This window comes from Prinia subflava, chromosome 13 (assembly GCF_021018805.1).
Source record: "Prinia subflava isolate CZ2003 ecotype Zambia chromosome 13, Cam_Psub_1.2, whole genome shotgun sequence".
NCBI classification, from domain to species: domain Eukaryota; kingdom Metazoa; phylum Chordata; class Aves; order Passeriformes; family Cisticolidae; genus Prinia; species Prinia subflava.
Window position 1 is genome coordinate 17,076,770 of NC_086259.1, and position 26,841 is coordinate 17,103,610.

A 26,841-nucleotide genomic window follows, 5' to 3' on the forward strand; every position below is an offset into this window, starting at 1 on the left:
TATCTGGGTTAAAAAAAGACAAGAGTTGAAGACCAGGGTTTTAAGGAAAAAAAGAAAAGAATTCTGTTCAATTCAGTAGCTAAATATCTTAGACTGTAGTTCAGGGCAGAGACCTGAACGAGCACCAGCTCCTTGGTGTTAATGAGCTAAAGAATCACCAAAAGCAAAGAGGGTTTTTGTGCTTTGGCATGGGCTGTGCTGCTGCTGTGGGAGACTTCAGGAGGGAGCTGGCAGGATTTGCACACAGCCCCTGCTCTGTCCATCCTGTGTTTGGGCACACATCTGGGGAGGTTTCCTGCATTTTACCCTGGCACAGGTTTGGAAGTCGGGACTGCAGTGCTCCCTGAGCTGGTGGTGGATTGCCAAAATCCCACCTCTGCCTGGGGCTGACTTTGTGATTTTGTGCCTGTGAGGTGAGAGATAAAGTGGAACTTCCTGGGGTTACGAGCACAATATCTAATCTCTGTCCCCTGGATTATGAATGGTGTGATTGCAGGTTAATCATTAACAGTGCAGGTTAATGCAAATAAATGTGTCAGCTGTACTGATTGCTGGGGCCCTTTGTTTTCTTATGGCTTCACACGTTTTGGAGATGGAGGAACTCCCAGGGGTGGTTTTGCTGATTTGTTTGTATGTGGAGCCATTTGGTCCCTCTCATCCCCAAATCTTCCCTTGTTCACTTTAATGCCCAGGTGATGCTGCTCCCCGGCTTCTTTCCAGGCAGGAATACCAAACAGGGGGGATAATTTTACAGATAAAAAGGTTGGATAATTAAACAGAGCTTCTATAAATGCAGTAAGGTTTAGCCTGATGCCTGGCTGGAGAAACTTATTTTTTAAATTTCAAACTATCCTCCTGCCATAAAATGACAAAAGTCATGTCTGTGCATACAGGTGCTCTGTCTCAATCCTCCCAGAGATGGGAGACACAAAGGCAGGATTCTGGGTCACTTCCCCCCTCTCTGAGCTCAGAGTTCATTGTAACAGGCGGACTTTTTTATTATTATTAATGATAACTTATTTTCCTCTTATTTTCTTACGGTCCCAGCTGGGCACAGACTACCAAGGCAGTAAAATCCTGGTGACATCTAGTGGCTGCTGGGGCTTCTCTGAGGCATTAGAGGTGAGAGTGCCTCTGCTCCGGGCATTTCAGCAGAGCAGATGTGGAAATGAACCTTTGAAGACCAACAGACTCCCACAGCCTGAATGTAGAGACCTTCCCATCTTTCCCAAGGACGGTATTGCTGGAATTGCTTTGATTTGTGCAGGGATCTAAGCAGTCCTGTCCCACCTTCCTGGTCACACCCAGCACCTGGGATGCTTTAGAGGCACCAGGAAGGGGTGATGTCACCAAAGTGGCATTTTGTACCACAGATCCTGCTTTCCTTTAGAACAGCCCCCAATATCCCAGTGCCTGGCTGTGTGCTCAAACACATCACAGGAAGATTGTTCTGCAGATGCCTGGCGAGAGAAACTTGGGCCAGTTACAGGAACATTCTGAAAAGCCAATTTACAAGGAACATAACGTGGCACGAAGCGTTAATTAGTGAATCCAAAAGGAAATACTGAGTGAAGCTGGAAGGTGTTGGGTGGGTGCTAGAACACAGGCTGGTTTCATGCCAAGTCAAACCAGTACTCAGACAGGGAGCATTGGTGTGATTGGAGTTTGGACACGTAGTGTGGGCAGCCTGCAGGAACAGGCTGCTGCCAGCGTGCATCAGCAATTGCAGGTAAGTGTGGCTGAGGAAAGGTTTGAAAGAAACCACTGCAGAAGGAAGCAACACCTGAGTGCTGGAGGGCTGGTGGCAGCTGCTTCCCCCAGGGCAGGCTCGGGGAAGGGCTGCCCTCATTAAGGCTGAGCACAGATGCCAGTTTGGTCTTTTCCCATTGCTCTGTGCTGGAGCGGGGAAACAGGCTTTGATTTGGTGATGAATGACTGAAATTGTGTTTGGGTTCTGCTCGAACAAATCAGCAGTAATTCCAGAGTGCCTGAGCCAGGGATGAGGCTGGCAGGGGTGGCAGCTCTGTGCTCTGCTGGTGTGCTCTCCACGCCTCAGCAGGCAGCCACAGCCTGGCAGGAGCTGGGCACTGCCTCCCCCAGCCAGGACCCCTCACACTCAGACACAGAATCAGCACACACACACACAAGGACCTGTTTTCAATGAAATGAAAACACCAGAGGTGCACAGCCAGGCAGTTCACTCCTTCCCACACCTCCCCGTGCTCGCCCAGCTGGCCTGGCTGGGCTCTGTGGGCAGCAGCTTGCACGTGTCCTGCACTCACGGGCTGCTGAGGCAGCTTGAAAGAAATGATAAGGGAAACTGAGGCTGGTGATGGCAGATTTCAGCAGGGCCAGTCAGCACAACACGTGTCCAGCTAGGGATGGGGGTGGCCTGTCATGTATAATTCATCAGGAAATGAGAGCTGCAATTATTGTGTGTTTGCACAGCAATATGCCTGTAATTACAGGACGTATTTACACCCATTGCAGCTCGGTACAGAGAGAAATGAACCCCTTCCCTTTTCGTGCTGCAGTGCTCCCAACCACAGCACAGATCCTCAGAGCAGTCAGGGCTCAGCCCACCAGCACCCTCCCAGGAGGAAAAAGCAAGCAGGAACCACGAACCCAGGTTAGAAATGATGACTGGGAACCATTCAGGCAGCAGATAAGCCACGTGGGAATGCAAGAACCCTACAGATAAAGAGGCAGAAAGGAAATCCCTGAAGGGAGCAGGCTGCAGAGGGGGGAATGCAGCACACCCCAGGCTCAGATGCTGCTGGGGGAGGCTCCTGCCTGCCTTCCCCTGGCTCTGTGCTGCAGGGCAGGACTTCACTCAAGGCCACTTGCATGAAGTGCCAGTCAGAGTGAGTTATGGAGGCGAGCTCTGACCATGAATAAATGTTTCAAGACTGGGGATTCACTTTCGTTTATAAACACCTAGTGCTATTTTTGCATTCAAGTCCAATTTTCCAAATGGAGTTGAGAGCAAGGCTCCCTGGAAGCCCCAACCTCAGGGCTTGACTGCAGGAGGGACTCTACCTGCATTTCTCCTGTAGTCAAAATGTAAGTGAATTAAAATAAATCCAATTATGGCCATGTTTTCTCTGATGGAGCACATCCACACAGGCTCACCATCTGCTTTAACTAATCTCTGCTATGAATTCATAGCCCTGTATTGTTCAAGTTAGTCTTCTGGGGTATTTTTGCGTAAACAAAGATTAAATCTGTTCAAAAATATGATTTACAGTAATGTTTATATAAGAGTTTTCTACATAACTTCAGTCTTGTTTTGAACTGTCTTCCATGCAATATTAATCTGTTTTCCAACTGATGAAATGAAATGTGTGCTAACTCTCAATATGCAGTCCCTCACTTTGGACTGACAGTGGTTTATGCTGGCTTTTGTTGGAGGGGTTCCTGATTGAGCTGAATTTGTTGAAGTAAGTCAGTGACCTGGAGAGACATTCTATGTTTAGAGAGTTGCTTGTATTTAAATGGGGCTTAAAGCTGTCATACCTGTAATTGAACTGTTCCAATGCATTTTATGAATGCACAATCAGGCTCCAGGTACTCTGTGGTCCTTCAAAGCAAGTAAGAAAGTGCACGCAACTCCTTAAGAGGAGCCTGCTATAGATTGGAAAGCAGATTCAGGATGTTATTTTAATTACTTGTGCTTTGTTTTCTCTGTCCCTTCTTACATTTTTTACCAGTTACCTTGAGGAAAGGCCTTCCATTGCTGTTCCTGGCAGAGGGATACAAGGAGAGCTGGCAGGATTCCATGTGCCCACCACCACCTCAGGACCCTGAGCGTGACAAGAGATGTGTGCAAAGCCCAGGTGCTGCATCCAGCACACCCAACCCCACCTCCTGCCCCAGGTAAACCACCAGGGGCTCTCTATCAGCTTTTTCCCAGGGCTAATGATCTCCAGTTATCAAGGTGTTCTGTCTGCTGGGCACTAATCTGACAGGGGTGTGGTTGTAGTGATGTAACAAGGTTCCAAGTCATGTTCATAAATGAGATCTGTTTATGGTACTATAATTTCATTCATCAAGGTCTTCTGTCTGCTGGGCACTAATCTGACAGGGGTGTGGTTGTAGTGATGTAACAAGGTTCCAAGTCATGTTCATAAATGAGATCTGTTTATGGGTAATATAATTTCATTCAAGGCCTCTTGCATAAAGTGCCAGTCTGAGTGAATTAAGCAGCATAATCCTAAGGTTTGCCTAAACTCAGTGGCAACATTTTTAATAGTGTCTTTACTTTGAATTTGTCTGTTGTTGTTACTCATCAGACAAAATGTGGTCGTGTGCTGTTGAGTGAGATGTGGAGGACAGTTTCTAAAGAGGGAACCTGTCACTTCAACTAATTAACAGAATCCAAAGGAAATTTAGGACTTTTAGGCTGTGGCTGACACAGAAGACAAAAGGTGTTTGATGTCATCTCCAACAAATCTCCTCTGGTGGCTCCAGAGAAAAATGAATTGCTTGTTCAGAAGCATTATTGCTCATTTAGGCTTTCTTTAATGAGTCTGAATGGCTCATCAAAACTGAGATGGTGTTGATACCAGGTGTATCAGAGCAGCCAAGGTGTTGGGGTTACTAGAGGTGGACAGGCCATGTAATTTGGGTGGAAGCAGCAAGCCAGAGGGTGCTTTATTTGTGGCATTACCCCTGCCCAGGCAGCCCACCCCAGGCTTTAGAAGTGGCAGCACCCAGGAGCCTTTAAAATCCCATTGTCACCCTGGCAGAAGGTGACAAAGTCAGCATGGATGAGTTCAAAGGGTAAGAGGTTGTTACAGAAATCTCTGCTGGCTTCTACCCAGCACACACCCCCCAGCAGCTCTCACACCATCCTGACCCCTGTAACTGCTTCACAGAAAATTCATTTTCCTGGCTCTGAAGCTCTCCTGGATGTGTCCAGGCTCTGCCCCTCTGTCCCTTGGTCCCACTGCCGTGGCCCTTGGTCCTTTCTCCCTGCTCACCAAGAGATGCCAGCAAAGAGCTTCGGTTCCTCGGGCTCAGCTGCCAGTGCTGCACACCCGGGAGCTGATTTTGCTGCAAAGACCTGATTTTGGCATATTCCCCAGCGGGACTGGAGTGCAGAGTGAAGTCTTATTCTGCTGATCTGGATAATGTCATCAGATGGAGACAAATGATTTTTAAGCAGGCATTTCCACTAATTTTAGCGGTGGATTTTTTCCAATTAAAAAAAAAGAAAAATACTAAATCCCATGTGTGCCCATGCAGGAGTCTATAATATTTAAATTGCCATATCCCAAAGGCTGAGTACAATGGAGAAATCAACAATTCAGGAAATAGGGAGTGTGGATTTGCATTGGCCTTGAAGAAATGTATTCTGTAGCATCTTTTAAGATAAGGAAAAGAGGCAAGACGCTTCTATAGAGTTTTCTGAGCTCTAAAACCTGTGGTTTTAGCTGAAGCTACAGTAGGAATGGGATGATTGGATGGAAAGAAAGGAGATGGGAGTGCTTAGATGATGATGAGGGAACCTGGGCTCTGTGTTTGGGAGAGAAGTGAGGTGATTATTTGGGAAAAACAACAAAATTTTAAGTGCATTTGGTCATTAAAGCCACAGGGAAATTGGCAGAAGAGCCTTACAGATATCCCAGTGACCCACACACAAGCAGGGCTCTGCAGGGCTGCACACACCAGAGGGACTCAATAACTCACAGAAAATTAACAGGACTTTCATGTGTTGAACAGAAACTGTGTGTGCAGCCACGCATGACACGTGCACACACACGTGTGTGAGTGTTTGGCCTCAAAGTCGCCTAATTTTGCTTTATTCACACACCACAGCCAACATCTGCCCTAAAAAACTCACCCAAAGCTGGTTCTCCCCTCCCAGCCCAGGAAACCCTCTGTCAGGACAGCAGCTGGGTAATTTTCTGATCACTAAAAAATTCTTGAGAAGGATTTTACAGCAAGCTCTCTAGAGCCCAGGGATCACGCAGGTTCAGCAGGGCTGGAGACAGAATAAAATCACAGTGACATCTAGTGATACTAATGTTTCACAAAGGTGCTACCAGTGGAAACAATAAAAATAGATTTAAAAAAAATCAGCATTTTAAACACTTAGCACAAAAAATCAGAAGCCAGGAAAAGAGGTGTAGGGTAGAGGGTAGATTATGTGAATTACAGTGCTGCAGGGCTGACAGAGAGCAAAGTGCTGCAGCTGTGGAAGGGCTGGGGGATGATTTCTGCAGGGATCTTCCCTGGGTCTGCATTTCTCCTTGCTTCAGCAGAGTTTGCTGATGGTACTAAATTGCAGCACATTCATATAAAAGAAACTTGACGTTTTGGAGGCTGGGAATAGAACTAATAAAATGATATGCAGCTTTGAAAGTACGGGCTAGTCCCCAGGGAGGGGAAAGCAAAACGAGCCCTGCTCGTGGCTGGAATTGTGGTGTGGCAGCAGCCCTGCCTCAGTGCCAGACAGACACCCAGGGAAAAGGCAAATAAAGAGGGAATGCCAGCAGAGCTACTGTTCAGGTTTGCATCTTGAACCAAAGTGGGATTTGGGTTTGTGCCTGGCAGCACTAGGAACTAACTGGTTTTGTGATGTTGATTGAGTGTTTTCCACTCCAGGTCACTGATTGATTGATGGAAGTTTATATTAAAAAAAGGATTTTTCTTTTGGTGGTATCAGCCAGGCAATCTGGCCACAGTCATGCCCACTTGGCCAGGCTGGGGGTCAGTTCTGCTGTCCTGCCCAAGCACCCTGCCGGGGCTGAACCTTATTAATTGTACATTAATGAGCAAAGGATTAAAAGAAAATCTTTCTCCAAGGAGTGTGGGGCAGGGCATTGCCTATTTAAATCTTCATTGTGCAGAGTGATGAAAACCCAATCAGATGGGTTAGCTGGAGTTACAGTGGGGATGGAGAACTGATGCAGTGGGTGAATTGATTTTGCAGCTTTAACCCAGGAATCTTTGTGGCCACATAAATATGCAGGCAAATTTCCATACGATGAAACATTCAGGAGCTGCTTTGACAAAAGTTGAGAAGGAAGCTCTCAGCCAATTTCCAAGCCCTTCCCTTGAGTCCCCAGCAGCCAGGCAGGTTTAGTCTCTCAATTATTAGCTGAAAGCAGAATATACATTCTCACTGTCTGATTTTGGATGCCGCTGGAGAATATCCCTCAGATAGAAGTGTAAGGGGAGAGACAGATTCAGGCACATCAGATGCAGTGGCTGCCTCTGACTGTTGTGAGCAATAACCACAGAATGGGAGTTTATTAAAAATGGTAGCACAAATTGACTACTGGGTTTCTATGATTAGGTATGAGATTTTCTAGGAGGAGGAAATGTGTGGTGGGACTTCAGGCGCTGCATTTCAGTAAAGATTTTGATACAATACTGTCTGGAAAGTCATTAGCTATGCTGGCATAGACAGGAATTGGAGGAATAGTTGTAAATTGGGTAAGGATCTGGCAAAAGATGGTTTGGTGAGGTTGCTTAGTGCTTTCATGGAGGATGAAAGGGAAGGGTTTCACTCTCTGAAGGATTTACAGATCTGCTCACCCCATCTTCCCTGCAGAGCTGGGGAGCGCCTGGTGCCACTCATGAAAGCTGGAAAATGAGGGAAAAAAAGGACATTGCAGCTGCTTTGCTGGCCTGGCTGGCTGCTGAGTCCTGCTGCATCTTGGAAATTTCCCAAAGGGTTTGCACAGCTCGGATATTTTAGCAGAAAACTATCCTGAGCTGAAGGCACTTTATTCCATTTCACCACCTCAGGTTCAGGGTCTGAGCCTCCAGCCCCAGAGACAACAATGAATTTGTCAACATCGTGTTTGAGTCTGTCTGTGTGGCCCAGGGGACGGCAGGGGCTGCACTGCAACACGAGGTGCAGCCCTGGTGCTGGGCAGCTCCCAGCACAACTGCTGAGAAAGCAATTAAAAATAGCATTAGTGTGAATTGACAAATCTAGTGCTTGGTTTGGTCTCAGAGGGACGTGGCTGAACCACAGGCTTTTCTCCATGACAGCTCTATTTATTTTAAACAGAGGAGCAGGAGAGATGTGCCTCCAGATGCTTAAAAAGCAGGTGGTTACTTTTCAAGGACTGTCTGACCAGAATTTCACAGCACAGCTCCTATTAAATAAGGGTTTGGAAGGTGGATGACAATCTTCCATCATGACAGAACCCTCAGCATCTCCCTGTGAGGATACATTGCCCTGGGTGCAGCATCAATTTGCAACGGTGTGATGAGGAAAAGGAAATACCGTGACCACTGCAAGGAAATTTGTTGCCTTTTACCTTATGGGATGAAAATGCCCCGGGATGATGTCAAATTAATCAGGTCCATCGTCTCACAGAAAAGGCCTTTCAGTAGTTTGTGTGATCAAGAATCAAATTGCTCCTTGCTAGGAAAAAAAAGTTATATTATTATGGGTAATGTGTGGGTCATCACAGCAGGTGTGGAGCTCTTTTTTTTTGGGAAAGGGATGATTTGTGAAACTTCACCTCTCCTCTTTTCCATGCACCTCTACATGGTGCACACTGCTTTGTGCTGTCCACACCAGCTGTAAACATACAGGGCATGCAGAAAAAACCTGTGGAAAAGATATTTGAGTGTGCAGGAGTCCCTGCAGTGCCACTTGGGAGCCACACCAGTGTGTCCCCCCGAGCACATTGCAGGGCAGAAAGGCAATAAAATCTCAATAAAGGTAAGTCTGGGAGAGCATTTTTAATCCAGAGCATCTCTCCTTTCTTTTCCCCACTTGTACACCAAATTCAGCAGTGGAGTAGTGGGAATACTTTGTCATCACAAACATATATTATTTCTGTGATGTGTGTTAGTACATTGTAATGAAAATGTGTTTTCCAAAGGCACAGTTGCTTTTTTTTTTTTCCCTTTGCTGTCACTGTAACACTCTTCACTGAGAAAAAAGGTTTCCTTCCCACCTACCTCAAAAAAAAAGTATATATAAAGCCTGAGTAATGGGAATGACAGAAGTGGTGTAATAGTTCCTGCTTTGCATGCTTCCAGGCTGATTGCCTCAACTGTGACTGATCCAGACTCCCACTGAAGTCCACGAGGGTTTTTGCACAGCAGTTTGGTTTTAGAGGAGCTTTTTTGAGGAGCAGACCCAAAGCCAGGGGAGTGGAAGCAGCATTGCAACGTGGTTCTGGTGGAATGAGGACAATTTAACCCTGCTGAGGATGAGGCTTGGTGGTTTCACAGCTCATAAACGGTGACTGCTGCTGCATTTGGGCATATTTACAAAGATTTTTTTCTTTAGAGGTTAGAAATTATCTATCCATCTATCCATCTATCTAATTTATCTCACCAAAGGAATTTCAGAGGCTAATATAATATAATATAATACAATATAATATAATACAATACAATACTATATAATATAATACTATATAATACTATATAATACTATATAATACTATACTGTATAATACTATATAATCTAATACTATATAATACTATATAATATTACATAATATTATATAATACTATATAATACATACCTTCATTGTTATACAGTGTGTCACAGAGCTGATTATAGAAGACACTTGAGTTTTACCTCAAAATAGGGCACCCAATGCTTTTATTTCCCCAAGCAAATATTGGAGCATCTAATGCTCCATTAAAGCAGGGAGGCAGGGATATTTGATGAGGCCTCTCAGGAGAGTTAGGATGAGAGATGGATTTCAGTATTAAATTTAATGCTGTCAGCAGTTTAAATTCATATAGAAGTGAGTGCAATTACATCGAGGATGTTCTGGAACAATCTCAGCCAGCTCCAGCTCCTGCCAAGGTTGGGAAATGCGTTTCAGTGTCCAGGTGGGCAGCAGTGTCCTTTCCAAGGACATTCCATCTGCACGCTCACCCCGTGGCCGTGTTCCCCAGCTGGGCTCTGCCCTTTGTGGCTCTTACCCACAGCAGTGACTGCAGTTTATTGCCCCACTGGAATTAGCCCTGATGATCTGGTATGGAGCTGAACAGACCCAGCAAGGCTTGGGGATCAAGATCTGCCTGTCCTCACCTTTGGCATCCCTGACTGAGCTCTGCCCTGTCCTTGGGCACAGCTGGGGAGGGTGGGGGCTCGAGGTGTCAATGGCTTGGCTGTAAAATGTGCATGAAGGAAAAGGAGAAGGAAAAGGAAGGTGCAGGGTGGTGAGCTGGGATGAGAATTTGAAAGACATGGAGGAAAATGCTCAATATCAGACAGGTTTTAGGGAGAGGAGTTGAGAAAAGCTGAGTATCAAAGTACAAGGGAAAATGGGTTTTGCTCCTTCTGGGTCAGAAAACACCTGTATTTAAAAGGGACCCCAAAGTTTCCTAGAACTGACTCTGAGCCAGTTCACATAAGGGAACATGGCAAATGTTCAGTTCTGGCACCCTCTCCAGTCCCAAATAACTCGACAAGGAGCATGGATGAGTCTCCTGATGTTGTACAGAGACAGATCCATGGAATTTCAGGATGGTTTTCATCAGGACTGGGATCTGCCTGCTTGACTTTTTGGCTTCTCCTTGTCAAAGTGAGCATCTGTGAGCAGAGATTAGCAAGATCCAGATAGGAGTATGAACCTTCTCTGTACTGATTTGGCTCTGCCCAGATGAGCCTGATGAGGGCAGGTTCTCCTTTCCCTTCAGCTTCTTGTGGCTTGGGCATGGGTTCTCTCTTGTGGGGTCACACACGGGCCACTGATGGGATGATAAAGAGCCAAATTTTGATGTGGGAGTGGAGCTGTGTAATGGGTTATCATAGACATCTTAGTTTCATCTGATTTATTATCTCTGCTAATTATCCTAATAAATCAGTGTTTGAATGGAACTTGGCGTTGCCACTAAATGTGAAGGACTGGAACTACTGCTGGGGAGCTAACAGGGAAGATCCAGCTGTAGATGTCAGGGAATGAATGAATGAGACTTGACAAAATGCAAGCAAAATTGGGAGGAACAAAAGCAAGATGAAATACTCTGAGAGGATGGAGCTCCCTATGTGTTAATACTTCATAGTCATCACTGTGCCAAGAGAATCTTCACCATCAAAAATATCTGCAGGTGATTCCTGTGGGCTAAGACCAAAGGAAACACACTGCTGGCCCAGTGTTTTCTTATATTCTATGAAATTTGCTGTAATAAAAACCACATGGAAATCACCCAGAGCAAAGGAGGCAAAGGCAGCATTGAAGTTCCTGTGCTGCAGACTGGGGTAAGCAGGTTGCAGGTGCAGGTTACTGTGCTGATATCTTGCTGTTCTTCAAAAACAGTGCAAAAACCTTCTTGGGCTGCACTCATGCAAGCTTTTCTTCCCCACGCTTCCAAACAAATCATAATCTAATGACTGGGAGAAAAAGACATCCAGCAAGCTGCTGAAACAAAAACCATTTTGGTGACAGCTGAGCAGGCCCCTGCAGACAACATCAAACAAGTGAAAATGTGAAGCAGCCTCTGCTCTAGGCACAGCCAGGTTTACTCTGCTGCTGGCTCTGCTGCCTCACTCCAGCTCTCACGCTCCACCCTTCGGGTATGTTTTTTTTTCCTTTTTTTTTTTTTTTCCCAGCTTTTGCAATCTGACAGAGGCGGGTGAAAGCAAGTTGAAGGAAAGGACATTGCCCTGAAGAGCAGCTGGAGAGCAGTGCTGCAGCCCTGTCTGTGCCAAGCAGAGGACGGCCAGCCGCGCCACTGGCTTCAGCCTAGAGCCACCCCCGAGGCCCGGAGGTACACTGGCACTTGAACCTGATTTTCCAGGTAAGACTTTTTCTTAATCCCCGGATCTTGGCAGCTGAGTGCTCTCTAACCAGGAAGTGAAATGGTGTGAGGGCAGAGAAGGGAGCTCAGCTGCTCGGAGTTGTGGATACACTGGTTTATTTACTCACTTGTGAGCCTCCAGCAACTCGGGCATTTGTGCCATCTGCCTCATTTCAGCAACCCCCATTAAAACAGCCCTGTAAACACCCTCAAGGGATGGACAGACAGACAAACCCACACCAACATTTTCCCTCTAAGTAAAAAGTTACTGCACATGTTCTGCTTGCTGTGGTGGAGGGAAAGAAAGGGAGAAAAAGAGAGAAACATCCCACTGCTGGTGATGCTGGTTTAAAATTCACACAACGAGAACTAAGCTTGTGCCAAGTTTTCAGAAATGAATAGAACTGTAGTTCTGGGAGAACCCTGGGAATGGCCAAAAGCTGAACAAAGAGAACCTCCTGACTCTGATGCTCTTAACCCCATCGTGGGTCACTCAGGCCTGCAGGGATTGAGACACGGTGATGGCCTCGATGCAATAGAATTCTGTAAATCCTCTGTCCTCAAGGTTCTGTGGGGACCCAAACCATGGCACCCCCTGCTTCTGCCAGGATATTACACCAAATGGGAATTTTTAATTTTCATTGTTTTGTTTATGTACTGAAAGTACCTTTCCAAAATTCCCTTACAATTTTGCCATTCTTCAACAGATTGGGAATATAATCCTGTTGAACAGTTGGGTATTTTTTCTTTTGATTTTACTTTGGGAGTTGCATACAGGAACTTGAGAGCATTTTTGGACCTCTTGGGTCAATAATGGGAACAACATTGCTCCATACTTACAGATGTTGGAAATTTAGCAGTGGCTGGGGAGAAATAACAAAAGTATTTGGCTCCATCAAAATCCCATTCCTTCTCTCAAGGGCTGGCAGGGATTGAGCTGCTTTCCACCCCTGTGTTTGTGAAATAGCCTTGCACTGAGCCCTCTGCCATCCCAGAGGAGGGCAGTGCCTGCTCCCTCACCCACGGGCAGCCACCCACCAGTGGGAAGACCACGAGCAGGAGCGACTGCATCCCCAAAAATGATCTCAGAAAATGTGAGCCCTTAAACCTTGTGGTTTAGGCCCAAACCTTGGTTTCCTTGCTGCTGAGAAGGGCTGTGACTAGCAGGAGCGGGGAGCTAAGCTGTGCTGGGGGGAGGCAGCTCACAGCAGATGCAGCAAAAAACCTCCCACAGCCTTTTCTGCCCTAAAAAAGCCTTTTCTGCCCTAAAAAGCCTTCTGCACTCCAGGTCACATCTGTTACTGCTGGCACGGAGAGCAGGTGAGACCAGCTCGTGCCTGGCTGCTGAAATAATGAATGAAACACCACGGCAGGACAGAGTTGCTGCAGATTTGGTTGCAGTAGAGGCTCTGGATCACACTGCAAGAGTGGGAGGGTTTGTTTTCTGCTTCTGCTTTGCTGAGTGAAACCACGAGCAAAGCAGTTCAGACCTGGAGAGTCTCAGTTCCTATAATTTCTAGCAGGGAAACATCGCTGTTATTGCTTTTATTCCTTCCTACAGAGATTTGTAGCTTTGCTGGGCAGGAACTCTGCTGAAATGTGCTTAGCACAGCTGGAGCCTCTCGTCACAGCTGTAAAAGAGGCAAATAAAAATAACATTTGTGCTCATCAGCAGTGCCCCATTGGCTTCTCTCAGCACTCTTACTCAGCTGCCTTTGATACAGACATTAGTCAGATCCTGCTCCTCTTCCGAGCACCCCATTACAAGGGATGGGGAAGAGCCTTCCACCACTTCTGACACAGCCTATTATTTTTTCCCCACCCTTCTCTCAGAGGCAGCATGGACATCAAGGAGTATTTTGCCAGAATTTCTTACCATGGCTCCCACAATAAGCCAGACCTGGCTACCATGTCAGATATATTCCTGCACCACATCCAAGCTGTTCCTTTTGAAAACCTCAGCATGCACTGTGGAGAAAGCATCGAGCTGAACCTGGAAGCGACCTACAACAAGATAGTGAGGAAGAAACGAGGGGGCTGGTGCATGGAAAACAACAACCTTCTGTCTTGGGTCCTGAAAACTCTTGGCTACGACGTCACCCTGCTGGGAGCAAAAGTTTATGTCCCAGAGCTGGACGCCTATCCAGAAGAAATCGATCATCTGCTGCTACAAGTGCAGCTGGATGGCAAATCCTACATTGTGGATGGGGGGTTTGGGATGGCCTACCAGCTGTGGCAGCCAATGGAGCTGATTTCAGGGATGGATCAGCCTCAGACTCCCGGGGTCTTTCGTTTTCAGGAGGAGAGTGGGACCTGGTACCTGGAGAAGGTGAAAAGGAAGCAGTGTGTTCTCAACCCGAGCACCTCGGCTTCCCAAAACGTGGAAAACGAAGTTTGCCGTCGGGTTTATCTCTTCACCCTCCAGCCACGAGACATTGAGGAGTTCAGGGGCTGCAATGCCCACCTGCAGACAGCACCTGACTCGCTCTTTGTGACCAAGTCCATCTGCAGCCTGCAGACCGCCGATGGCATCCGGGCACTGGTGGGGTGGAAACTCACGGAGATAAAATACAATTACAGGGACAACATGGATCTGGTGGAAATCAGAATCCTTGCAGATGAAGAAATAGAGAAAATGCTGAAGGAGAAATTCAATATAACGCTAGACAAGAAATTTGTACCTGCCAGTACGGGCAGGTTTTCTCTGTTCTAACTCATTGTCTGAATTACAATTCAATTCAGTGGCATTACAGGCAATTCTTGCCTCTCCTTCTGACAAGCATCCAAAGGTTAATCTTTCTCCTTCCATCTACACCAGTGTAAGACAGAACAGACTAGCATGAATCTGGAAAATAAATGGATTTTCAAAACTATTCCTGCTTTTCTTTTTAGGTTGGGTACAAATAATTTCTGCCTAGCTCAATCAGATCATTGCCCCTCTGTTTGTGCTTAGCGAGAAGCAGACTCAGCCCATTCCCTCCTTTCATCTCTTAAAAGCTTTTCTAAATACACCCAGTGTAGCTGGGCAGAATGATGGAGCTGCATGTCTTTGTTTTTATTACCTGGTGCTGCCACCTGGGGAAGATCATACCCGCCTCTTAAATGAATACTATATTATTTTGGGAGTATAATAGCCAAAAAACCAAAGACATCCTGTGCTGAGTTTCTCCAGTTAAGCCATAAGCCTGTTCTTTTTGCTCTCACAGCCAGAACAGCCTCTCACGTGGCAGCCAGGCCCTCCCACACCTGTGCAAACTCACCCTGTGAGTACCTGAGGACAGGTTATTTATGACTTAGAACCGATGATAAGAAATATCAGCGACAATTCTGTGTTGCTTCAGACTTTGCACAGCTCCTGTTCTCTCGGTGACATAACCAAAGAGAACATTTCTCTGAACTGAAAGCATCTCCTGAGCATTTTGTTTGCCTGCACTCAGCACAGACTGCTGGGAATACATGTTCCTCTCATCAGACTCTACTCTGGGAGCTATTGCACATTAATTATTATGGCTGAACCCAAACACAAGCTCAGAATTATTTTTCTGAAACATATCTGTTCTACTGAGGATGTGTTTGCAGTGATACTAATTATATTGATACAAGGAGAAATGATGAATCTTAATCACATACCTAACGGCTAAGATTTCTAGTAGGAGAAATTACTCAAATGTGACCACTTTGCCCTTTGAGAAGATGCTCGATGTTCCTTTATGTACAAATCTTGGAAGCATTACAACTATGCACTTATAATTAAGCAAATTATATTAGTGAATTACAATTAAATAAAAAAATCAAGCATTGTGAACTAGACTTATTCAGATTTTTTCCCCCAAATTACAGCATGTATTCCCAAAGTAAAAAAAAAAAAAAAAAGTCATCACTGAAATTGTTCTTATTATTTGTATGTGCTAATATTTTCCTGCTAAGGCTTTTAAAAATACAGTAACTCACTAAACCTTTTTGACTTGTTATGCAACACGTGCAGCTTTCTAGAACTAGCAGTTTCAATTTAATAAAAGCTGCTATTCTGCATGCTCAAAACGTATTTCTCAGAGAGACAGAAAGCTCCTGAAACCCCTGTCTTCCCAGAGTCAAATTCACTTACATGTGCTTGCTGCAGGGGTGCAATAGTTCTTTATAGCACATGAGGCCCTCCCATCCTGTGAGAAAATGAAATGTGGTTGTAAAAGTAAGAGGTTTCTTGTGGTGTGAACCAGAGCTTGCAACACAAATGATCACAAGAAACTGTCCCAGGATCTGGCTTGTTTATGACCTGTGTTTTTCTGTGGTCCCCTAATTAGTGGGAGAGCTAAAGGAGCTGAACTCAGTGGGACAGCAGGGACAAAGCATTGGGATGCAGTAAAAGTCCAGGGGGGCCTTGCAAAGCTGTGGGGCAGGAGAAGATCCACGCAGAGCCAAGAATCTCCATCCTTTGTGGGAACAAACACAGGAAACACCTAAAAAGGGCTGTGCCCACTCCTCTCTCCCTGTGTCAGGGTGCTTCCTGCACTTTGTGCTGCTCCACAGGCTCAGGAGAACGAATCCAGAGCTAGAAAATCACAGACCTTTAAGATCAGGTTACATCCATTGCCCAAGAGGTGCAGTGTGGGGAGGGCAGGAAAAGGAAAAGCCACTTTTCTTTCTGCTGACTCATCTTCTGTGCCTGGCACTGCCCCTGCAGGGCACAGCTCAGTGCTGCTGCTCAGTCAGAGGCACAGTGTGCTGCCCAGCAATACCGTGAAAGTTGCTGCTGGAAGGGGGAAAAAAAAAAAAAAGAAAAAAAAAAGGAAAAAAAAGAAGTTTTTCTTTCAGATTACACTAGTTTGTTTTTTCCTTATCACTAACTTTGGAGGCAAATACTTAAAGGCACAGCAGATTCAGGGAGCTCAGAGTTCTCTGGGAGCAGCATCTTCCCTTTTGAAGGACAGGGCTCCTCTTTGAACCCAGGGGAATTTAGACAGTGTGACTTGGCAAATCTGACCCTGCTGCTTTGCGGGGGCTGGTGCCAGCCACGAGGAACAGCTCAGTGGGGTGTGATTAGTTCAATGGTTGCCATCCCCACCAATAAATCAGTGACTTCCTGCCCTGGATTACCCTCTGTCTGTCACAAGTCACTTCCTACAGGGACCCAGACCACATCAGTGTCAACAATGTGAAATCTGCATCACTTTTGCAGGACTGCTTTGCTGCTTTAGCATGGGAGCACCCACCAAGGTGCCCCAGGCACTGAAGCCCCTGGGTGACCTGTGGGGTTGAAGATGGGTTTATAGGTTATAACCACTTACAAAAGTTGCTCATGATGCTCATGCTTTGCACTCCTGGAGGGATTCAGCTGACATTCAGGAGGTTAAAATCTCCTCAGTATTATAAGCAGTTTGGGGACTGGATCATTTTCTGGCTTTCTGTGCAGCACCTAACACAACGAATTGCATGACAGGGCTTTCCACACATACTCCAATACAAATAAACCAACAAAACCATCAGAATATAAACTACAATAAAAGAAGGAACTCTCTCCCTGCTTTGGCTGCCCTGCTGTCCCTGACAGGCAGTAAAGGCAGCCTGGACCTTTAAGAGCAGCAGCTCCAGTGCAGCTCTGCCTGGGAACTTTGGAACAGCCCCAGTGGAAAGCCTGAGCTGCCTGCGAGGTAAGCGCTGCGTGCCCGATCTTTAACTTCACCCTGCAGCTTTGGGCCAGCCCCTTTGGGAACGCTCTCCCCTGAGCCTGCATACCTGTGCACAGCACTGCAGGTGCACCAGCAAAGCATCAACCCCAGGAACCCCAGGGCTGGCGGTGAGAGAGCATTGCAAGGCCTTCTCCAAATGCAACGTGGAGTGTTTGAGAGCTAAACTAACCCTTTAGTGTGAGCCAGAGTATGAAAAATGCAGCTGTTGACTCACGGTGTAACTCAGAATCAAACAAACACTGTAGGCATGTGCAAGAGGATCCAGCCTTGGAAGTCCCTCGTGATTTTTAGCAGAGAAGGACTGATCCTAATGCTCAGCCTAATTACAAAAGGACCCAGCGATCCCGAGGGACATGAGCAGACAGGCAGAACTAACATCTGAATCTCACCACCCAGCAAGCTGCAGAACACCGAGCACAGCTCAGCTGCTGCAGGGGCAGCAGCAAACAAGGCTGAGGCTCGGGGTATTTGGCAACTCAGTTTTGGAACACAGGCTGTGCCCTGGGAGAGGACTTGCTCACTGCTGCAGCCTCATGGTGGCACAGCAGGAATGGCTGTGCCAAGGAAAAATCTGCCTCCGGGAAGGCGAGGGAGTAAACGCTGATTGATGTGGATGTTCCCTGATGTCAATGGTGCTGTAATGCAGCTTTATTATACTTAAAGCTCTTTAAGTATTCATTGGGATCAGAGCACATTTTGTCAGGCACTACAGGGCTGTCTCTGAAGCAGAGTTTATATTGATGAGGCCGGAGAAGGGGCAGCTGGGGAAACCCAGGCATGGCAGGGAATTTCCCAAATGCTTTCCCAATATCTTTTCCCAAGGCCTCATTGCCAGCGCCCCATGGGGTCTCTCTGTGGCTGGATGAGGGGAGCTGGTTTTATCCTGTGCTTTCCCCATGTCTGGGGACACCCAGACCCAGGAGATGGGCTGTAGGGAGGGCATCAGGCCCCTGCTCTGACTGACCTGCTTTTGCTCAAAGGCAAATTCCATGTCAGACCCACCAGGCTGATGCACTCCTCTGGACTCCTGGTCACAGAGGTTCAGCTCAACACCCTCATGGGGTAAAGATGCTTCTAGCTTCCTATGTAAAATTGCTGAAATTGGGAATAGAAAGAAAAATAAAGCAGAAGACCAGAGGATGAGCCTGCCCGTGAAGACATGTGCTGTGTGTTGGGAAGAAAATGCCTTTCTACAAGTGTTTCCAAGGAGATCCTACCAGAGATGAGTGCCCTTGTCCTAAAAAAGGGATAGAAAAAAATCATAAAATGCAGTATCAAAGAGATATTGCTGTTTTTTCATGGAGACTCTTTGTGTCCTTTTGAAGTGAAAATGTTGATTTCTTATTCCTTTATTTGGATAATCCTCTATTCTATCACATTTTCCTGTGGGTTTGCATTAGCTAGTCTGAATGTTGGTACTAGTGCAGATCAGGATCAATACAACCAAGTCATGTGAGTTGTGCTGCTGGCATCAGGATTGGGGTTAAAGTCTAGAGATTGGATGTGGGGGTACTTCCACCTACGGATTTGAGGTGCATTTTCACAAGCTTCAGGCATGAACATGGGGTCAAACTGCTGCAGGGAAACAGCTGGGCCAAACCTGAGAATATTCAGTGGAAGGGATTTTGTCCTGTCTCATCCACATCAAAGGATTTTTGGAGAATCCTCCCAGGGAACATTCATACAGTTGAAGGAAGCAAGAAATCCTCAGACTTTCTAGAAATTAACACTGCCCTTAACTGATTGTGAATTGTTCTGAACAACAAATATCCTTGCGTGGAAAAAAAGCCACATTAAATCTAAACTAAAGGCAAAAGAAATCCTTGCAGAGAGAAGACAAGTCACTGAATTAGAAGTCTTACAGGGACCTTTTGTATCTTGGCCACACAACCAGTGCCAATGGCAGTGTCTTTCTGCTAATGAAAGGAGATCAGAGATACAAAGACATACAATATTTCCAATAACTTGATCTGAAATGAAAGCCTTTAGTTTGTAAAAGATGGTCAAAGAAACCAAGATTATGAATATGTCTTGTATGTAATTTTAGGTCAATTGCTTTGATCCTTAGGTTGGAAAAATTAAAGTCCCTTTCTTTAACAACCAAAGCCCTGTCTAAACTCCCCAGGGAAATTTAAGAGATTAAGTAAACAAGGATCTACTTTACATGGAAACCTGTCTGAAATGGTGACACGCTGAGATGTTAATCTCAGTTAACTGAATCCATGAGTGCAAAACCTTCCAGTCAAATTACCTGTGGGATAAAGAAAGAATTGCTTACCTGGTACTGTAAAAGAAACAGTAAGATCTTCCTGTGACTTTTATGCTGGTATGGTGTGGCAGCTTTTCTGCAAACATGTTGTTTCTTGATTTTTAAAATCTTTTATCATGTGGGATCCTCCTCTGTGGCCAGAGATTCTGTTGTGTCATGTGCTGTGTCTTCCCATGGGAAAAACACCCACCTGGTTTGCAGGCAACCTGAGAGAGGGAAAGCATTATTGCCAGCTGTTCCTGTCCTTGTCTCTTTTCAAAGAAATGCTTAAATTTTTTCTAGATCCTCAATAAAATGGCCCAGACTACATTTGCAGCCTGGTTAACCTGTGCTACAGAAACAGGAGTGAACCCCTCAACAGCAGCACAGCACTAACTGGCTACTTTTCTGCTCCCACAGGCAAAATGAACATCCAGGAGTATTTTGGGAGAATCTCTTTCAACAAGCCCCATAAGGACACAGACCTGCAAACCCTGACAGCCATCTTAGAGCATCACATCCAGACCATTCCTTTTGAGAACCTCAGCATGCATTGCGGGGAGCCCATCGAACTGGATCTGCAGTCTACTTACAACAAGATTGTGAGAAAGAAACGTGGTGGATGGTGCCTGGAAACCAACCACCTCCTCTTTTGGGCCTTGCAGGAACTAGGGTATGATGTCTGCCTGCTTGGTGCAAACAGCTATGAACCAGCAGAGAACGGATACACTGCTGAGATGAACCATATCCTGCTGAAGGTGGTGATCGAGGGAGAGCCCTACATAGTAGATGCTGGGTTTGGTGGTTCCTACCAGATGTGGCAGCCACTGAGGCTGATTTCTGGGAAGGACCAACCCCAGGGCCCTGGAATTTTCCGCCTCATGGAAGATAACGGCACCTGGTACTTCGAGAAAGTCAAAAGGAAGCATTGCATTCATAAGCACAGTAATAACCCCTCCCCTGATCCTCCAGAACCGGAGAGTATCCGAAAAATACACAGATTTACCCTCGAGCCACGGCACATAGATGACTTCAAGGAGCTCAATGTGTATCTCCAAGTGTCTCCAGACAACATCCTGCAGAAGAAGTCAATCTGCAGCCTCCAAACCACCAGTGGGGTCCTTGCCTTAGTTGGATGGACCCTCGCAGAGACAAAGTACAGCTACACGGAGGACATGGACCTGGTGAACGTCACAACCCTTACAGATGAAGAGGTTGAGAAGACACTGAAAGATAAATTCAATATAGTACTGGAGAACAAACTTGTACCAGTAAATGTTCGTGGCTTGCCACCTAATTTAGTGGATAAGATCCAACTGTAACACTGTGCTAGATGGATCTTTAAATAGCCAAGAGAAAGATTCTAAAATTAACATTAATTACAATAATCTCATTTTTTATTTTGAGCTAGTCACCGAGCTTGGTAAATTCTAGCACATTGGTAATTAACTGCATATATTGATGGCATATTTTTTATTAAACTTTTCCTTCTTTAGAAACCAAGACATCTTACTAGCTCTGTTTTGCTCATATGGAAATGTTTTTTTGACTCCTTAACTTTTTGTTCACCTTCTCAAGAACTCATTTTATTGCAGATATATTTTGTGGCAAATGAGATGAAAATGATGCAGAAGGCGAGGTTGTGTTACCATTTTACATGAAAGACCTCTAACCTTTTTTGGCATTATTTCCAATCTTCTCAGCGCCTTTTACAAATTATTCACTTCTCTTAACAGTCTTAAAGTTGAGCTGAATTTGGCTTTTAAAGACTTTGTAGAAAAAAGAAAGGTTAAGACTTTCTTAAAACAAGCTACCATTAGGTGTTGATTAGCTTATGAAAAGTTGAAAGATTTGAGTCCTGTTCCCTTTTCAGAAATTGAATTAAACCAAGATATTTATCCAAGGGTACCTAAACCCCCCAAAATCTCTCTAATTTTGAGTACCCACTTTTTCCTGAGTCTGATTTATCTGTGTCTCTGAACTCAAAATCTGTAGAAGATGACATGATTCAACAGTTCTTAAAATCAGACTTTTGGTATCAAAACTGGAAAAAAAGATCAAACTATAATCTAAACATTTGGGACCAAGCCTTCATTTGATGTCAAGATGACATGACAGTATTACAGATAAAAGTCGTCTTATTTGTTACAAACAGTATTCTCCACAAAAGCTACTTTAAAAAGTGTGGATGCAAAAGAAAGCCCTGGGAAGTGAGGACACGCCAGCAGTGTGATATCCATAACACAGAAGCCTTTTGCCTGATGATACCTGTGGTACTGTACAGGATGTGCCATGAGGAACATCAGCCAAGGAAAAGACTTTGATCCTTCTTTTAGTCAGCCACAGACCTACAGGGCACCTGATGTGCCTAAAACTCAGGTGCTCTAATGTGCTCTTTGCCTTTCCCAAAGAGGCCTCCTCTGATATTCCACCTCCCTCAAATGAAGTGGATGAGGCTTGACTGGAGGAAAATTAAATAAACAGCAGTGCAATGCTTTGAGGATGTAAGAGGACAAGTTTTAGAGGAGAAATGCAAAGCAATATTTGCCATGGCATTCATTAGGTATGGCAGCTCCACAATGACTCCCTGATGCAGCTGAGGAGTTGAACAGATTGAAAAAGTTCCTGTGTGGGCAAAGAAGGGTCATTTGTGCATCCATCCACACAGCCTGCAACACCTTGTGTACTCCCCAGGGCACAGATGAACATCCTCCACTGCAAAGTGCTGGTTTGCAAAATAACAGTATTTAATTTTAAAAAGTTACAACGCCATTTGCAACAGCCTACTGTAATTATGTAATATGGAAAACGAGTTCATTCTGGTCTTAACTAGGGGAAAGCATAAACTTCTACTAATAGAGAAGAAACAAAGTTTAATTTGCTCACGGATCAGCAAAGTCCAAAAATGTGAATTCATTTTGGGTGGACTCTGCCCTTTCCTGGAATTTAAGATTCAGGAGCGAGGGCCAGCAGAGCTTAGAAAGACAAACCCTCATGATCTGTATCCACTTCTGGCTTCACTGACTGCTGCCCCTGTAATAAACCACCCAGAAACTGAATACCTCCATAAATAAAAGGGATCTCAAAAGAGGTAAGTTTCTTTTCTTAAAAAAAACCCTCCAAAGAAAGATACAAAAAACCTGGTTTCTGTATGATGGTAAGGGTCATGGACAATAACGTAAGCAACATTTCTAGGAAAAATGTTCTAAAAATGTGTGGATTTGGAGCTAAAATATCACCTGTTAAATAGGGGCTCTTAAAGAGGGCAAAACACTGATGTGCAATTTCAATTCTTCTACCTTTCACTCTTCAGGAGAAGCTTCACTTCACTATAAAATGGATTCTTTTGTTTAGGTACAATAGTAGATACGAATTTAGAACTGCAACTTCTTGTTGGAAGTTGTGCTTTTAGATACTTAAATTTATTTAAAAGTATTGCAAGTGCAAAGGAAGCAAAAAGTTCACTCTAATAATCAATAGATTCTGCTTTAAGGGAATAAAATTACAGCTCTTTAAAAACAACTTTAAAAAAATTACAGACTCTGGATTGTGCAATCCAAAAAGTCCATGTGCTGATGTATTAGGATAAAGGAAGGCAAATAACATATTTTCAACAGTGGAATTGCTGATACTGTGTATAGTCCTGGTAAGGAATATTTTTGTATGAACACCTTCATTTGCACCTTTAAAATTCTTCTGCTGATGTTTTCCTCTGCATAAATCATAGCCACATTTGTGGGATGACCTTTTCAGTACCTGTCTTTTCATCTGGTCTGCTCACATTTCAAAGGAACAGTGGCTTTCATCTCCTGCAGCCCAGATCTCATGCTGATCAAGCGTATTATGGAGCTGCAGAAAGAAATTACAAGTAATACAAACTTGAGAACCAGTTTTATACTGGTGTGATCTATTTAGCATTCACGGTCAGAGTGACAGGATCAGATATACCCAGATTCTGCAAATCGAAAGTGCCGTGACTTTTATGTTACACTTAACAAATATTCCATTGAACATATCCTCCAACAATACACTTAGATATCACTGGAAGCTAAATTCCTCTCTGTAGCATTTTGCTGATGGTCTCCATTCACTTGGGGAAGCTGCCTTGACACCATAAATACGCACAGCATGAATCTGCCACTGAGAATCATCTTGAGACAGTCTAGTTTGCAGTAAACATTCAACAGTTCACTGCTGAGTTTAAGGACTGGTGAGTTTTGAGAAAGTTTGGGACCAGAGTGAGTAAAGCAGCCCCTGTTCATTTTCAGGGTGGCCTGTGAGACACAGGGCACAGGAGGGAATGGAGATGTGCTCCTTGTCTTTTGGGCTGCTCACCTCCATTCAGGTCCTTTACTCCAACACCAGAATGAGTTTCTACAACGCTCAGAGCAGACACAAGACTCAGTGGTCTGTGATTCTTTTAAAAGTCAAGAGTTTTTTTCAGTTATAATTACCTGAATAAAACTTGTCGCTTTACTTTTCATGTTAACTTTTTGTAAGTGGTGGAAGAGCAATGTGTACTGAACGAGCGATTCATTTACCATCAGTGGCAGACTCGTGAAAAGAACATGTGAATCCTGCCTCAGACTGTCCTCCCTCCCACAGGCAGATGACACTGCCTCCCCAGTGACAGTCCTGTCACTGAGCAGTGGCTTTAGACCATTTCTCATGAACCCTTGTGCACACTCCCCAGCATGATCTTGCATTTCCTCTTAACCCCGCTGTTACAATGCAAATACAGCGATCCCCATCTCGCAGCCGCCTCGCAGGAAACTGAAATGGCATCAGCTGTTTGTCAGAGGGATGGCTCTAAGACAAAAGAAAACGCTCCTCATGTGCACTGCTCTTTGCTCAGGGAACCATTTGATAGGAATACTTGTTTCCTTTAAAAGCTGTTCTGATGAGGTTCAGTAGATTAAAGAATCTTTGCTGGCAGAGCCAGGGTAGCTTTTCACAGCATCATAAATCACTGATGTAAAGAAACCAAAACACAATTCCTTCCTTTACAGGTGAGATGAACCTTGAAGAGTATTTTGCAAGAACTGGCTATAAAGGCTCCACTGAGAAACAAGATTTGGAAACCTTAACTGATATATTCCAGCACCACATCCGCGCCGTTCCCTTCGAAAACCTCAGCATCCACTGCGGAGAGACAATCACTCTGGAGCTGGAGCACGTTTACAACAAGATTGTGAGGAAGAAGAGGGGTGGCTGGTGCATGGAGAACAACCAGCTGCTGGGCTGGGTGCTGAAGGGGCTGGGGTACGACACCAGCTTCCTGGGAGCCTACGTGTTCAACCCGCACCAGAACGCCTACGCCACCCTCATGACCCACCTCGTGGTGAAGGTCGTCATTGACGGCAAAGCCTACGTCGTCGACGGAGGCTTCGGGGTGTCCTACCAGATGTGGCAGCCCATGGAGCTCGTGTCAGGGAAAGACCAGCCCCAGGCTCCCGGCATCTTCCGCTTCACGGAAAAAAACGGCGTGTGGTACCTGGAGAAGGTGAGGCGGAAACAATGCATCCCCAATCAGAGCTTCTCCAACTCCGATCTGCTGGAGAAAAAGGAGTGTAGGAAAGTTTATATGTTCAGCCTTGAGCCACGGACAGTGGAAGATTTCCGTTTCCAGTGCACATACCTCCAGACCTCTCCAGATTCCCTCTTCACAAAGAAGTCCATCTGTGCCCTCCAGACCACCCATGGGTTCCGAGCGCTGATCGGGTGGACGCTCACCGAGACCACGTACAACTACAAGGAAAACATGGATTTGGTGGAATTTGAAACTCTTGAAGATGAAGAGGTGGAAAAAACCCTCAAAGAGAAATTCAACATCACTCTAGAGAGAAAACTTGTCCCCATTAATGTTAAGGGATCTTACACAATCTAGATGGCCAGGAAAACCTACGGCAATGCTATGTGTGTACAGCACCTTCCACTGTCTGTGCAATCCCTGCTGCAAAGTTATGGGATTATTTTGCAAGTGACTGAAGGATATGTACATTAATATGAGATGAATGTGAATTTTGCTTCAGGAAAAATCAGAAATTTAAGACTCTTGAGTCAGTTAGGTAAAATTACTTGCTGGGAGATGACTGCTGTTCAATTTTTGGCACAAATGTAAGATTTGATTTGAATCTGGTTATGAGCTTGGGTAAGAAATATGTCTGGAGAATTTTGGACTGCCTGTAGCACATGAGTATGGATTATTAATTGTGATATGCTGCCAACACATTTTCTAAGGTTATTATAGGGAGACAAGTCATCTGTGAGCATTTAGACAATGAAGTACACATTTAAAACTTCATTTTTTACAAGATCTGACCACTCACAGCTCATCTCATTCCTCTGCCTTTAATATGAGTAAAACATTGTCATCTTGGAATGGAGCATTAGGAGACATAATTCTTTCACCATCATCCTTAGACAAACCAGAGTACAAAATGAAAATCATCATCATGTGCATCCCTCTGGCCATTACTGCAGTAAACTGCCCCAAGTAATTTTTGGTATGTAGCTATTCTTCTGATGATGAAAATTCTATATATTGCAGGGTTATTGTGGCTGATGGGCTCTAAGGAGATAACTACTAAGCTTTGTTTCTGAGATGTAATCATCCTACAAACTGACTAGTACTTAAATGTCACAGCTGGCTTAGATTTACTTTTGTCCCAAAAGGGGTGGAAATTCTGTACTTTTAGGACTCCATTATATTTGTCCATGAAGCTAAGCCCACTATACCCTTAATTTTCTCCTGCAAACCTGAGTGTCCATATGGCTGTCCTCAATGGGTAGCCCTTAGCACAGGAGCTTTAATGCCATTAGTGTTTGTTCACCTGTATCAAAGCAACGCAAGGAGCCAGCCAAATCCAAAGGAAACCTTTTTTCACAATCACATTTCCCCATTTTTCTGAAAATGTTGTTCCTCCTACCATACTTCTCTGCAAAAAGCCCAACCAAGGAAACCACTGAGAAAGGGGAAACATTCTTAAATGTATCAAAAATTAGCAGAAACACTGAAAAACACTCTTTCTCCCAGTCTGTAATAAGTCTGAGTATGGGTCAAATGTTGATTCCTCCTATTGAATAGTTTTCTTGCTCAAAGACATCATCTAATCATTAATCTCACAAATGCTGTAAGTGTACACCTGAAAATAAATAAAAGGAAAATAA

General features: G+C 44.9%; 3 protein-coding genes across 4 annotated transcripts; all 3 read left to right on the forward strand.

The window, feature by feature from the left end:
- Positions 1-11,596: 11,596 nt before the first annotated feature.
- Positions 11,597-14,609, forward strand: LOC134557527 (arylamine N-acetyltransferase, pineal gland isozyme NAT-3-like). Its single transcript, XM_063410614.1, has 2 exons — positions 11,597-11,736; positions 13,570-14,609. The coding sequence occupies exon 2, from the start codon at positions 13,577-13,579 to the stop codon at positions 14,447-14,449; it is 873 nt and encodes a 290-aa protein (XP_063266684.1). The 5' UTR covers positions 11,597-11,736; positions 13,570-13,576; the 3' UTR covers positions 14,450-14,609.
- LOC134557526 (arylamine N-acetyltransferase, liver isozyme-like) lies at positions 11,608-21,006 on the forward strand. 2 transcript variants are annotated; one of them, XM_063410612.1, is made up of 2 exons: positions 11,608-11,736; positions 20,092-21,006. In XM_063410612.1, exon 2 carries the CDS (start codon positions 20,097-20,099, stop codon positions 20,991-20,993), a length of 897 nt encoding a protein of 298 aa, XP_063266682.1. In that variant the 5' UTR covers positions 11,608-11,736; positions 20,092-20,096; the 3' UTR covers positions 20,994-21,006. The 2 variants fall into 2 exon arrangements, with proteins under 2 accessions (XP_063266682.1, XP_063266683.1); XM_063410613.1 differs by lacking the exon at positions 11,608-11,736 and adding an exon at positions 14,764-17,384.
- A 1,623-nt stretch (positions 21,007-22,629) lies between these two features.
- LOC134557528 (arylamine N-acetyltransferase, pineal gland isozyme NAT-10) lies at positions 22,630-26,841 on the forward strand. The gene is made up of 2 exons (XM_063410616.1): positions 22,630-22,762; positions 24,681-26,841. The coding sequence occupies exon 2, from the start codon at positions 24,686-24,688 to the stop codon at positions 25,556-25,558; it is 873 nt and encodes a 290-aa protein (XP_063266686.1). The 5' UTR covers positions 22,630-22,762; positions 24,681-24,685; the 3' UTR covers positions 25,559-26,841.